This window comes from Microcaecilia unicolor, chromosome 8 (genome assembly GCF_901765095.1).
Source record: "Microcaecilia unicolor chromosome 8, aMicUni1.1, whole genome shotgun sequence".
In the NCBI taxonomy this organism is placed as follows: Eukaryota; Metazoa; Chordata; class Amphibia; order Gymnophiona; family Siphonopidae; genus Microcaecilia; species Microcaecilia unicolor.
Window position 1 is genome coordinate 94,262,907 of NC_044038.1, and position 15,131 is coordinate 94,278,037.

General features: G+C 43.7%; 1 protein-coding gene across 1 annotated transcript in view; it reads right to left on the minus strand.

Annotated features, from left to right (window-relative positions):
- Positions 1–321: 321 nt before the first annotated feature.
- The window catches only part of UPK1A (uroplakin 1A), a 33,218-nt gene continuing 18,408 nt past the window's right edge, over positions 322–15,131 (minus strand). Inside the window, exons 5-8 of the mRNA XM_030211867.1 lie at positions 13,908–14,015; positions 12,841–13,020; positions 10,343–10,426; positions 322–1,509 (exon numbers count right to left, since the gene is read on the minus strand). Of these exons, the coding sequence (XP_030067727.1) occupies positions 1,465–1,509; positions 10,343–10,426; positions 12,841–13,020; positions 13,908–14,015 (417 nt within the window). The 3' untranslated portion in view covers positions 322–1,464. The remainder of the gene's footprint in view (positions 1,510–10,342; positions 10,427–12,840; positions 13,021–13,907; positions 14,016–15,131) is intronic.

The window sequence follows — 15,131 nt, forward strand, 5'->3', positions numbered from 1 at the left end:
CAAAATGGAATTACATGGAAATACTTTTATAACATATAGGAGGAAATAGCAAGTTCCTAGAGGATAAGACCACAGTCTGCTATTGAGATAGGCATGGGGGAAGCCATTGCTTGTCCTGGCATTGGTAGCATGGAATGTCACTACTAATTGGTTTCTTTGGCCACTGTTGGAAGCAGGTTACTGGGCTAGATGGAATTGTTGAATTCAGTGTCAGTCAACAAGGTTTCTATACTGTGGTGTGGTCTAAATCCAAAATGACGGAGGTGGGGGGTGTTATTCAAATTAATAGCCTGAATGGGAGTTTCAGGACAAGCCAGATTTGTTTTCAGCCAACTTGAGTATCCAGTATCATCAAGATTGGCATTATTACATGCTCAGAGCCTTTAATGATGCCTCCTCTGTTTTATGATGCGTTATATAAAATGGCTGTTAACTGGTTATACACAATCTTTTCAACTGGCCTTTGATTTTACTATGCCAACTGAACATACAGACTTAGGGTTTTTAGATGGGTAATTCTAGATACAAGAGCCTGCTGTTGTAACCTGGTTAACCAAAGCAAGTGTTGAAACAGGAGCCACACTTCACAGCTACTACCAGTATTTAATACACATTTATCATTAATGAAAAGTGTTTATTAAATGACAATTCAGATACATGGAATTTTGCATACAAAAAAAAGCTTGTATTCCCCGAGCCCATTACACAGTTACAAGTCTAACAGTGAATTGGGGCACAACCCCATAGTGAGGAGTCCTCAAGCCTAGACCTGTCTAAAAAGACACATTAAATCGGATGAACGCTATAAACTGCAAAGATTTTCAATAGGAAGGAGAATTATGCCAGACTGAATGTTTGCCTGCTGACTGCTTTAGGTCTACCAAAGAGATCATTTCTCCCACTTTTCACTTTAAAAAAAAAACCCTCACCATACAACCAGAGGGGGACAGGCTGATTCAGAGGGCATGTAGTAGTTGTGGTTGTCTGCTAAAACTAGCAGACCTAGACAGCATAGAGAAACGTTACCTTCAGTCAATCATACTTCCTCTGAAAAGCTAGTTTCATGACCAAAATGGACCACTTCTTGTAAAATTCAAGTAGGTGCATGAAATGTTTGTTACTTCCCTACTAATGGTTAGAATTGTGTCTCCCACCAGCCCCATGAAATGGTGAGATACATGTCTGATTGGAGCTTGGAATTATTAAATACTATATATAAAAGAAAAAAAAAAAGTTACAGGTGCAGAATAAGTATGTCAATGAAGCCATTTAAAATATGCTTCATCTGCCATTAGCAGCTGCTTTTCAGAGTAAAAGCAAAGGAAAAATCTCAATCCCCTACAGCAAAAATCAAGGGAACAGAGGACATGTTTAAAAAAAAAAACAAAAAAACCCAACCTCTCAGATCAAAAAATATTTTAAAAAGGCTTCTTGTGGGTTTGACAGTTCTTGGCAGAAGATTCCTCAAAGGGTCATGTAGTAATACATGGTCAGAAGCATTACCAGCAGCTAAAAGAGAAAATAAGAATGAGTGAAAATACTGGTCAAGGCTTATTTTGTTTCAGTAAGTGGGTTCTATCCATTGAGACCCTGCTTCCAGAAGCTCTTGTTTGTACATTGGAGTTTGTTCCAACGTCAGTGGGGGCAATTCTATAAAAAGAGGTGCATAGCACGCTGCATCTTTGCACTTAACAGCATCCAGGCACCCTGACTCTACTAGCATAAATTGCTACTGATGCAACAAGGTTTAGGCATGCCCACTGATGCCATGTCAATAGCAGGTGTAGCGTAGGTTGTAGAACCCTAAACCATATGCAGAAGAGTGAAGTTATAAACAGTATCAAACACACTTCACTACTATCATGTTCAGTTTCTTAAAATAGAAAGACTTAAGAGGAAAAAGCCTCAGATCATTCCATTGTTATCAATGACCCTGCTGCATCATTATCAAAAACTCACCCCCATTAATGTTCCAAATTTAACAAACTGTGTTCAATTTTGTTTTTAAATTACTGGCAATTTATGCTTTTAATTCCAAAAGACAGCTACTAGCTAAACTGCAGCATATCACCCCAACTCTGGCCACTGTTTTGAGGGACCAATCTACTGCTTCAGGGGGGAGAAACAGTTAAGATGTGCTCATCCTTCTTAATTCTCTATCTGCACATTGAAGATGACGACTGTCTTTCCTGTAGAACCTAGTTTGTGCACATGTAAATTTTGACATGCCCATCCCTCTCCCTGCGAGCAACCCCTTGCATGCTCACATTATAGACCACTGTGTGTGCACATAGGCAAAGGGAGGGCAACAACACTACTACTACTTAGCATTTCTGTAGCGCTACAAGGCATACGCAGCGCTGCACAAACATAGAAGAAAGACAGTCCCTGCTCAAAGAGCTTACAATCTAATAGACAAAAAATAAAGTAAGCAAATCAAATCAATGTGTACAGGAAGAAGGAGAGGAGGGTAGGTGGAGGCAAGTGGTTACGAGTCAAAAGCAATGTCAAAGAGGTGGGCTTTCAGTCTAGATTTAAAGGTGGTCAAGGATGGGGCAAGACGTAGGGGCTCAGGAAGTTTATTCCAGGCGTAGGGTGCAGCGAGACAGAAGGCACGAAGTCTGGAGTTGGCAGTAGTGGAGAAGGGAACAGATAAGGAGGATTTATCCATGGAGCGGAGTGAACGGGAAGGGGTGTAGGGAAGGACGAGTGTGGAGAGATACTGGGGAGCAGCAGAGTGAGTACATTTATAGGTTAGAAGAAGTTTGAACAGGATACGAAAACGGATAGGGAGCCAGTGAAGCGACTTGAGGAGAGGGGTAGTATGAGTAAAGCGACCCTGGCGGAAGACAAGACGGGCAGCAGAGTTTTGAACCGATTGGAGTGGGGAGAGGTGACTAAGTGGGAGGCCAGCAAGAAGCAGATTGCAGTAGTCTAAACGAGAGGTGACAAGGGTGTGGATGAGTGCTCGGAAAGAAAGGGGCGGATTTTACGGATGTTGTAAAGAAAGAAACGACAGATCTTGGTGACCTGCTGGATATGAGCAGAGAAGGAGAGAGAAGAGTCAAAGATGACCCCAAGGTTTCGAGCTGAGGAGACAGGGAGAATGAGAGAGCCATCAACAGAAATAGAAAATGGGGGGAGTGGGGAGGTGGGTTTGGGGGGGAAAATGAGAAGCTCGGTTTTGGTCATGTTTAATTTCAGGTGGCGTTGAGACATCCAGACAGCAATGTCAGACAAGCACGCTGAAACTTTGGTTTGGATGCAAGGTGAGATATCAGGGGTAGAAAGGTAGATTTAGGAGTCATCAGCATAGAGATGGTAGGAAAAGCCATGTGATGAGATTAATGAACCAAGGGAAGAAGTGTAGATAGAAAAGAGGAGGGGACCAAGAACAGAAACCTGAGGTACGCCGACAGGCAGAGGGATAGAAGTAGAAGAGGATCCACCAGAGGGAACACTAAAGGTGCGGAGGGAGAGGTAGGAAGAGAACCAGGAAAGGATAGAGCCCTGGAATCCAAGTGAGGACAGGGTATCGAGGAGTATGCTGTGATCGACAGTGTCAAAAGCAACGGAAAGATCAAGAAGAATGAGGATGGAAGAGAGACCTCTGGATTTAGCCAGTAATAGGTCATTGGAGACTTTAGTAAGCGCAGTTTCGGTTGAGTGGAGAGGGCGAAAACCAGATTGTAGTGGTTCAAGAATAGCATGTGAGGACAGAAAAAAAAAAATCAAGGCAGCGGCGGTGAACAGCACGCTCAAGTAATTTGGAGAGAAAGGGAAGGAGGGAGATGGGTCGGTAATTAGAGGGACAAGTAGGGTCGAGTGAAAGCTTCTTAAGGAGAGGTGTGACCACAGCATGTTTAAAGGCAGTAGGGACAGTTGCAGTGGAAAGTGAGAGGTTGAGAATGTGACAGATAAAAGGAATAAGAGCAGGAGAGATGGCATTAAGAAGGTGGGTGGGAATGGGATCAGAGGAACAGGTGGTACATTTTGAGGAAGAAAGGAGAAGTGTAGTTTCCTCAATAATAACTTCAGGAAAGGAGGAAAGGGAATGAGGGGAAGGAGAGAGAGGGGAACGGACTAGTGGAGGGAGAGGTGGCGAGGTAGAGAATTCAAGGTTTATCTTTTGAACCTTGTCGTGAAAGAATTCAGCAAGGGTCTGAGGAGATAATGAAGGGGGAGTTGGGGGAGGGGGCACCTTGAGGAGAGAGTTCAATGTGGTGAAGAAGTCGATGGTTAGAGCCAAGAGAGTTGGTCAGTTGGATATAATAATCCTGTTTGGCGCGTAAAAGAGCAGATTGGAAGGAGGTCAGCATGAACTTAAAGTGTAAGAAATCAGCAAGGGCCCGAGATTTCCGCCAGAGGCATTCGGCGGAGCGGGTACAGGAATGTGGATAGTGGATATTAGAAGTCAGCCAAGGCTGGGGTTTTGTACGCCTTATAGGGCGGGTCATCAAAGGTGCAAGAGAGTGTCTAAGGCAGAGGATAGAGTATTGTTGTAAGAACCACCAGCCTCGTTGACAGACCTGGATGGTGCCACAGTAGAGAGGAGGTTTGAAACATGGGAGGGTCAATATCGTGAAGATTCTTAGATAAATTAGATAAGATAGGACGGGACTGGGAGGGAGGAGATTTAAGTGTGAAAGTTATAAGATGGTGATCAGAGAGGGGAAGATCAGAGGGCAGGAAACTAGAGGGTGAACAGTTGGAGGAGAAGAGGAGATCAAGACAGTGACCATTTTGATGAGTGGGGGAGGTGGAGCATAGTTGGAGATTAAAGGAGGACATTAAAGCGAGTAACTTGGAAATATAAGAGTTTGAAGGATCATTAGCAGGAATATTAAAGTCACCAAGGATGAGAGAGGGGTAGGAAGGATCATGGAAGAAGGCAAGCCAGGCGTAAAAGTCACTGAGAAAGGATGAAAGGGACTTATCAGGGGGACAATAAATGACCGCTATTCGAAGAGGCGGATAGCGTGGACTTCAAAGGAGGAAAAACAGTGAGATTGTGGTGGAAGAAGGGGTTGAAATCTGGAGGAGGGAGAGAGAAGTAGTCCAACACCGCCCCCACGACCAGCAGGGTGAGGAATATGTGAAAAAAGATAACCGCCATGGCAGAGGGCTGCGACTGAAGCAGAGTCATCTGGGCAGAGCCAGGTTTCTGTTATGGCGAGCAGATGGAGGTGACGCGAGATAAAGAGGTCATGGATAAAGGGGAGTTTGTTACAGATAGAGCGGGCATTCCCATAGGGCGCAAGAGAAGGGGAGTAGAGGAATAGAGATGAGGTTAGAGAGGTCACGGTGAGATCTGTAGAGTTTGGATAATAGTTGGTGAGGAGGGCCAGGATTGGGATTGATGTCACCAGCTGAGAGTAAGAGAAGGAGTAAAAGAGAGCGGAGGAGAGTAGGAGAGGTGTGGCCACGAAAGCAAGAGGTATTTAGGTGGAATGGGGAAGGCAAAATGGAGGGAAGAAAGAGACGGAGATTAAAAGCCAAGAGGGTAGGAGAGAAGGTGAGATGATGAAGTCAATGGATGGGCAGCGAGTTCCTGTAGTGTAGAGAGGTAGGGGGTGAGGGAAAAGATTAGGAAGGGACAGAGCTAGGAAGAGAATGTGAATAGGGGCCATAAACGATTGAGGTACTTTAGCAACTGGAAAAAGATTAGATATAAAGAGAAAAATGCCCGGCACCTAGAGCGGAGGCCCTGAGTGGATCGGAGTGGACCTGGGTGTCACCCCGGAGAAGGCTGTAAGGATATGCAGATGAGCTGCAAGTCCTCCACAGCCGGTGGTAGAGCTGGGCACCTCTCAGCTGAGGAAAGGCTTACCAGGGGTTAGGCCGAAGCCAGCATTCCTCCCCCTGAGGGTCGCCTGATCCACATCACAAAGTGCTATTAGTGCATGTGTTACACTGAAAATGGTTGATCTTTAAAAAAAAAAAAAAAAAAATATTCAAAAGGGAACATGAACATACATGCAGTTTAAGTTACAAACACCCAACACCCATATTCCCCCATGTGGAAATGTAATTGCACCATCAGTTACTCGACCAATTGACCAAATTTAAGTTTGGTTCCACTGACTGAACACAGCAGGGCTTGATTGCAGCCAGCCCTGTTTAAACCTCTCATTACCAGATGTTGGCTATGTGGAGAGATGATGATAAAGCAAACGTGCTAGAACACAACACTTCTCTTTGTGTTCCTGGAGAGGGACCAACTGGAAATGGAGTAGATATTGCACTGTTCACAGAAGTGTTTATACAAAATTTGAAAATTTGGAAGTGGACAAGCTATGGGACCAGATGGTATATATTTCAGGACAGTGGTTCCAAACCTGGTCCTGGAGGCATCCCAGTCAGGTTTTCAGGATATCCACAATGAACTAGAGGACATGAAATGAGATTGAAGGGGGGCAGACTCAAGAAAAATGTCAGGAAGTATTTTTTCATGGAGAGAGTGGTTGATGCTTGGAATGCCCTCCCGCGGGAGGTGGTGGAGAGGAAAACAGTAACGGAATTCAAGCATGCATGGGATAAACATAAAGGAATCCTGCTCAGAAGGAAGGGATCCCCAGAAGCTTAGCCGGTGGTGGGAGGCAGGGCAGACTTATAAGGTCTGTGCCCTGAAAAAGACGGGTACAAATCACGGTAAGGTATACACAAAAAAATGGCACATGTGAGTTTCTCTTGTTGGGCAGACTGGGTGGACCGTGCAGGTCTTTTTCTGCAGTCATCTACTATGTTACCATGTAATATGCATGACAGATGTTTGCATACACTGGAGGTAGGTAATGCAATGCAAATCTCTCATATGCATATTTATTGTGGAGATCCTAAAACCCGACTGGCTGGTGTGCCTCCAGGACCAGGTTTGGGAACCCAGCCGGATATCCTGGCAGGACCTCTTAAGGTTTTAATACATCTTGAGGTGGAGCGGATGTGGTCCCTCTTCACAAAAGTGGGGACAGGGAAGAACTGGGAAACTACAGGTGGTAAGCCTCACATCAGTGGTAAGGGGTGAGGGGAGTTTATGGAGTCGCAGTTGAAGAGGGGGGGGGAAAAATGGGTTTCAGGATCCAAGGCAACATGGCTTTATCAAAGGAAAATCCTGTCAAACAACTCTGGTTGATTTTTGACTGGGGACAAAAGAAATGGATAAGCACATGAACTAGACATAAACTACTTGGATTTCAACAAAGTCTTTGATAAGGCTCCTCACAGAAGACTCATGAATAAGCTGAGAGGGCTGAACTTTTTAGTAGTAAACTGGACTGGAAACTGGTTGACCGAAAAGGCACAGAGGGTGGTTGTAAATGGAATTTGCTTGGTAGAAAGGAAGGCAAGTAGTGGAGTGCCTTAGAGGTTGGTGCATTTTTGAAGCCTTAACCTTTACTCTCAGACATATCCCATTAAATGACATATTTAATGGGAACTATTTTCGTTGTTCATGGCATTGTAAACAAATAATATATCTTAAAACTGCGAGTAGTGGGGTGCCTCAGGGGCTGATATATTTTTCCAAGCCTTAACCGTCATATCCCATTAACATATTTCATTTTAGTTGCTCATGGTATTGTAAACAAATATAACTTCAAACCATTTCCTTTTTCCATGATATTTTTGTAAGCTTTTTATCCCAAAATTTAAGACATTTGAAAAAATATTTCTGTACTGTACCTTCTTGAGAATATTTGCGAGTAGTAAGTGTAATTGTGTTATGCAGCAAGACAAGACAATGATTTAAAAAACCCCACACAAAAGTTATAGCTGAATGACAGACAAGAAAGTTTTGGATTGACCTGGTCAAGTCCTGATTTGCACCCAATACAGATGGTATGAAGGACATGAAGCGAGCAGTTCATGCACAAGAACCTACAGATGTGTCCAAATTAAAGGGCCCTTTTACAGAGCAGCGGTAAGCCCAACATGGGCTTACTGCTCACTCTTCTTACTGCCAGCCCAACGCAGCTGCAGGTGGTAGTCCCACCCTGAGTGCGCGACATTTCCGGGGGGGGGGGAGAGGGGGGGGGGGAACCAAACCTGAAATGAGTCTGACGTCGGTGCTGGGAAAAATGGTGGAGGCTATTATTAAGAATAAAATTACGGAGCACGTACAAAAGCATGGGCTGCTGAGACAAAGTCAGCACTTATTTAGTGAAGGGAAGTCTTGCCTCACAAATCTACTGCATTTTTTCAAGGGGGTGAACAAGCATGGGGACAAAGGGGAGCCAGTGGATATTGTATATCTAGATTTTCAGAAGGCGTTTGACAAAGTGCCTCATGAAAGACTCCAAAGGAAACTGGAGAGTCATGGGATCGGAGGCAGTGTATTATTATGGATTAAGAGCTGGTTAAAAGACAGGAAGCAGAGAGTAGGGGTGAATGGTCAGTATTCTCGATGGAGAAGGGTAGTTAGTGGGGTCCCTCAGGGGTCTGTGCTGGGACCGCTGCTTTTTAACATATTTATAAATGACCTTGAGATGGGAGTAACTAGTGAGGTAATTAAATTCGCAGATGACACAAAGTTATCCAGGGTCATCGCATCGTGGGAGGAGTGTGAAAGATTACAAGAGGACCTCGTGAGACTGGGGGATTGGGCGTCCAAATGGCAGATGAAGTTCAACGTTGACAAGTGCAAAGTGATGCACGTGGAAAGGAGGAACCCAAATTACGGCTATGTCATGCAAGGTTCCGCTTTAGGAGTTACGGACTGAGAAAGGGATCTGGGAGTCATCGTGGATAGAACATTGAAATCTTCCGCTCAATGTGCTGCGGCGGCTAAGGCGGTGAACAGAATGTTGAGTATTATTAGAAAAGGGATGGAAAAACAAGCAGGAGGATGTTATAATGCCGTTATATCGCGCCATGGTGCGACCGCACCTGGAGTATTGTGTTCAGTTCTGGTGGCCTCTTCTCAAAAAAGATATAAAAGGAATTGGAGAAGGTGCAGAGAAGGGCGACGAAAATGATAAAAGGGATGGACGACTACCTTATGAGGAGAGGTTAAGACGGCTAGGACTCTTTAGCCTGGAGAAAAGGCAGCTGAGGGGTGATATGATAGAGGTCTACAAAATGAGTGGGGTAGAGCGGACAGATGTGAAGCATTTGTTTACGCTTTCTAACAATAATAGAACTAGGGGACACAAGATGAAATTAGAATGTGGTAGGTTTAAAACAAATTGGAGAAAGTTTTCTTTACTCAGCGTGTGGTTAGACTCTGGAACTCATTGCCGGAGAAGGTAGTGACGGCAGCTGGCCTTGCTGAGTTTAAAGGGAGTCTGGACAGATTCCTGAAGGAAAATCCATTGATCGTTAAATTCTGGGTTTTTGCCAGGTTCTTGGGGCCTGGATTGGCCGCTGTCGGAGACAGAGTGCTGGGCTTGATGGACCTTTGGTCTTTTCCCAGCGTGGCAGTGCTTATGTACTTAAGTACTAAATGGTTTGTGTGGCGATAACTCAGTATCTGACATTGCTGTGTGCTGCCTGGATTACCGCAGGAGCCCTTATCACCACTCAAATGGGTGGCAGTTAAGGGCTCCCCACCGTGTGGCCATTTTTTTTTTCCTGCAGCCGGTAAAAGATGGTCCCAACAACTAGCCAAGGCCTTCCCCCCCCCCCCCCCCCTACAGCAGTTCTCTAATAAAGAATGGGCTAAGATTCCTCAACAGCAAGTCTTAATATCAAGTTACAGGAAGCATCTTGTTGCAGTCAGTTAAGTTTAGGGAGTAGTTATTTTTACATGGGAAATATGGATTGTTCAAACCTGCTGAAATTTATTTAAAGATATATGCAGTGAGAGAAAGTCAGGAGGTGGGGAGAGAAGGGAATTTTTTCACATCCCTGTATGTGTGTGAATGTTACATTCACAAGTGCTAGTACTCTATGAGATCAATAATCAAAGCATTTAACTACCAAAAACAGCTCCTGGCTGTTAAGTTGCTTGTTTGGGGATAACCAGTAAATCAGTGGCACTTAACTAATTAGTGCCTAAAACAAAACTGGTTATTTTGGGGGTGTTCCAGGGGGGTGGAGTCATCACTTAAAAGGCAAAGGTCACTGTATAAACAGGACTGCATAAGAGTCAGTCCTACCTTTATGTAATGCCCGGTAGCTGGTTTAGTGCTGAATATTGCACTTCTGGCTAAGGTGTAGCCAGCTCAATTTCAATGCCAGAGCTTGGATATAGTTCAACAGCCAGTAGCAGTCAGCAAAATGCCAAGTACTGCTGGATGTATACAATTGTAGTATACAAACATTAGTGCTAAGGTTATACCCTTACAAGTTTGTGCACAGTTTATAATACTACCACAACTACAGAAACTTCAAATTTAATACTCACTGTCCACATGAGGATGGCAAATCCAAACCAGGAAATGCCCCAGGTGTAGCTGTTAATAGCATGACTGATATGGTCAAAGCATCCCTAGAAGGAAAAGAAGAGGTTACACTTTGCTTCTATGCCAGAATATTGTGTCTTTGTGGAAGACACATTGTCTAGTACCTATATTCTACATGCCTTTGTGGCATCTGTGCCAGGACTACCTGCTTTCAGTCCTACATTGGGGATTATAGACTGATATTTCAGAAACAAGTCTCACCCTCCAAAACTCTTCTGTGCCTCTTTCCCCTCCCTTGTTCCCCACACCCTCTGGAAGTCATCAGAACACCAGGACCAATCCTGTAAGACATGTGCCCGTTCCTAAATCTGTAAAAAGCAGCTCGGGATTCTTGCTTGAAATAGTTTCTAAAGAACTACAAATATGGTTTCAATGCCACTATTGGAGTAGCAGTGTAATATTCAGTGGGCAGATGTCAGCATTTTATATAAAGTTTTAAATGCTGACCAGTGTGGGCAGAATTAAGCTTTGATGTTCAATGCCAGGCCAAGTTTGGGCATCAGCATTTAATAATATTTGAATACCTGGGGCCATGCTGCCAGGTCTTAAGCAGGTCCTGGTCAATATTCAGCTGGGACCTCTATAAGGAAAGCAAGTGCCCTTACCACCTCAGAGTCCTCCTTCCCCCATTACAGAAGGCCCCGTCTAAGACCCTCTTGACCACTAGAGATATACAGAGTAGGCCTGGGGATGGGAGGAGCCAACAGGATCTATAAGGTAGGCCCAAGGGGGAAGAGACAGGATCAGAAAGCCTGATATCCTTACCTGGAAGAAAGCTGGGCACTAGCTAATTCAGACTAGTGCCCAGTTAGCCTCATGGCTAAAGTTTAGTCTTTTTTGCTGTTCTAAACTTTAACTGCATATTTAACACTGATATTCAAACCACAAACTGGTTAACTAATGGCTTCACCCAAAAACTCTACCCACCCCAGCACTAACTGGGTAGTGCCTATATTCAGTGGCACTGTCTGGTTAAGCACGGCTAAATAGGCTCTTCTACCCAGTTAAATTACTTTGAATATTGACTGGGTAGTACCTGAGCAGTTTCTACTTTTAGAGTTGTCAGGTCTTTAGGATAGTGTATTTATAGAGGTCCTGGAAAGAACCCTGGATTACTACTACACATCCTGGAATACTTCGGAGTTGGAGTTAATGTTATTAACTGGTTTAGAGGATTCCTAACAACAAGATCATACCAAGTAACAACTAACGCAGAGACATCAGCCCCATGGCTACCTGAATGCGGTGTTCCCCAAGGATCCCCTCTATCACCAAACACCCCTAGCCAAGCTATTAGACAATCAAAAGCTTAACCCATACATGTATGCAGATGATGTTACGATCTACATTCCATTCAAACATGAACTAAAGGAAATCACCAACGAAATCAACCAAAGCTTCCAAATCATGCACTCCTGGGCGGATGCATTTCAACTAAAACTCAACGCCTCTTAATAACCTCACAACACAATACAAATATATTCACTACCATAACCACCCCAAACTTTTCTCTCCCTGTTTCAAACAACTTGAAAATTCTAGGAGTTACCATTGATCGAAACCTCACACTCGAAACTCACGTGAAAAATGTTCCATTCAATGTAGGAGCTCAAAAGAGTAAAACCTTACTTCCCAAGGGCTATTTTTCGGAACCCGGTACAGTCAATGGTACTAAGCCACCAGGACTATTGCAACTCACTTTACGCCAGCTGTAAAGAACAAACCATCAAAAAGCTTCAAACAGCCCAAAATACCGCAGCCAGACTCATATTTGGGAAAACAAAATATGAAAGTGCAAAACCCCTAAGAAAGAAGTTACCCTGGCTACCACTTAAAGAACGTACCACATTCAAGATTTGCACGTTTGTTCATAAAATTATTTACGGAGATGCCCTGACCTACATACTAGACCTCATTGACCTAACACCAAGAAATGCTAAGAAATCATCCCGCACCTTTCTCAACCTACACTTCCCCAGCTGCAAAGGTCTAAAATACAAATTAACTCACTCGACCAGTTTCTCCTATATGAGTAGGCAGCTATGGAATTCACTCCCAATTCACCTGAGAAAGATCAACGAATTAACTAACTTCCACAAAGCCTTGAAGACTTACCTCTTTAACAAAGCCTACCACGAGAACCCTTAACTAGCTATAATAGAACACCTATCCAACATCTTTCCAACATCTTTCCAACTTTACTCAGAATGTACTTTCCTACAAAGGCTTGATCAAATCCTCCTGTCTTCTTTAACTTCTTTGTAACACCAATTGTATGATGTAACCTGACATGGCTATGCCATGACAGTTCTCTGTAAACCACATTGAACCTGCAAATAGGTGGGAAAATGTGGGATACAAGTGCAATAAATAAATAACCCCTCCCCCCCCCCAAACAGTTCAATTGATTCTTTCCTTCTTTCTCCCCCAGCCTCATTACCTGGGTGTTGATGTAGTCTGTATGTCCCACACGACACCCTTCTTCATTCACAATGACAAAATTGGCATCACGCTTGCAGCAGAGGAAGGGCCAGGGAGCCTTTTCCTCACTGAACTGTGCACGGAAGGTGGAGGTATAGGCAACCCAGTCCTTTGGGCCACTGATCCCACAGCAGCGGTTCTATTAAAAAAAAAAAAAAAAAAAAGTTTGATATCTTTGCATTCAAGATAAAATACACTTCATCAGCCACAGGGGTATAAAAAGCCCCCCCCCCCCCCCCCCCCACTCTTATCAAGCAAAGTGTCTCCTGCTGCTGTCTTGCATTCTGCATCCAAGTGATGTAATGTGGGCCGATACTATCTCAGAACCTCACTCTGTTGGTAGGGCACATTTGGCAATAGCAGCAGATCAGCGGAAACCATATTATTGTCACAATAAGGATCCAGCTGCTTTGATACCTTATCTTGGATGAAACTAACTTGCACTTCTCAAAATGTCCAAAGATTAACAACATGTCAATAGTCAATCTGCCTTGGGCCTTACTAAATTTCAGGTTTTGGCCAATACATTTTGCTTGAAACTGCCCCCCCCCCCCCAAAAAAAAAAAAAAAAACAAAACACCTACAACCTCAAATCCACCACCCTTCTGCCATCCAAAGGCCCACCTTTGGCCTCATTTTAAAAAGTCCTGGTCTAGTAGCCTCATTAGGGCAGTAATGAAGTCACAGCAGCCACTTGAAATGCAGAACCAACGATTGCTCCTGCCCTAGACAAGGCCATTAGACCACCAGGGCGGGCATGCTGCCCCAGTTTTGGCTTAGTCATGCCTTGGCCCATAAACCAGTTAGCATATACTTGAAAACTGAACCCGCTGCCCCCACCACCTTCTAGCTCTTTCTGCCTGCAATGCCATGCTTTACAGCACCCCATTCCCACCAGAATGAACCCTTCTAGCTGTCAATAGCACAGATGTTTAAATTTCCCACAGCCTTGCCAATAGTTCCTTCAAGCCCAGAACCAAACAGTTCCATTTCCTGATTTGTCATCCCAAACCAACCTCTTCTCACCTCCAGCATGATACGGTTCCAGACCTGTGTCATTTCCTTGCCCTGGGCAGTACTTGTATCGGTATAGTAAGTCAACATCTGTTTCAATATGACATTGGAGTTTATCATCTGCAAAGAAGGGGAAGGGGGAGGAAAAAAAAAAACGTTTTAAGATGGAGCTCTAACTAGCTTTATTGTTTAAGTCAGGAATGTACCAAGTCTTCACACCCTGTACCAAAATATTGATCTACCTTGTTCACCCCCTCTCCCCCATATAACATATACATTATTCAACTTTAACCAAGTTGTGAAAACTTTGTCCATACTAGATGAGAGAGAGAGACACCAGGAGTTGGTTAAATGAATGCAGAGGATTTCTACAGATATTCCAGATTCATTTCAATTTGAAGATTCTGTAATAGCTAGAGAGATTTTTTTTAAATTCTTGTTTGAGTATGAAATGGCACACACGATTATGAGGAATGTGTTTTTTAAAACTGCAATTAAGGGAAATGGGACACCATATACTGCCTTTGAGGTTTTTTTGCAACTACATTCAAAGCGGTTTACATATATTCAGGTATTTATTTTGTACCAGGGGCAATGGAGGGTTAAGTGACTTGCCCAGAGTCACAAGGAGCTGCAGTGGGAATCTTAAATTGTTTAACTCCATCAAATGCTGTGTTTTGATTACTGCAATGGTTCACTGCTTGGCTTACAGCTTTATTAATGCACAAAATTCAATGGCCAGGGTATTAATGAATGCTGGGATGGTCTGGAGTAAGAGTCCAGACAACGGGCCACCACAGTTGTAGCTTCACAAGAAAAGGGCTAAGGGATATATGCCACACGAACTTTACCTACCACAACATCAGTTTGTATTTGTTCACACCGGTGTCGGCAAACGCCTCTCCGGTACTATGTAAGCCACATTGAGCCTACAAAATACGTGGGAAAATGTGGGATACAAATGCAATAAATAAATAAATATTCAATAAACAGATTTTAAAAAGGATGTTTGAAACTAGTTACTAAAGTTTGTGCAAACAAATGGTTACGCCCTGCAAAAGAGACTAGCATGACTTCAAAAAGAGGACTAGAAACCACACAAACAGGATTCGGACATTGCACTTAACTGCGTAGTCTGGCTGGGTAGAGTCCTAACATACAGCTGAAAGACTAAACATAAATGCCAACCTTTGAGTCAGACACAGATGCCTAATAAAAAGCTAGCTTGTGTTACCT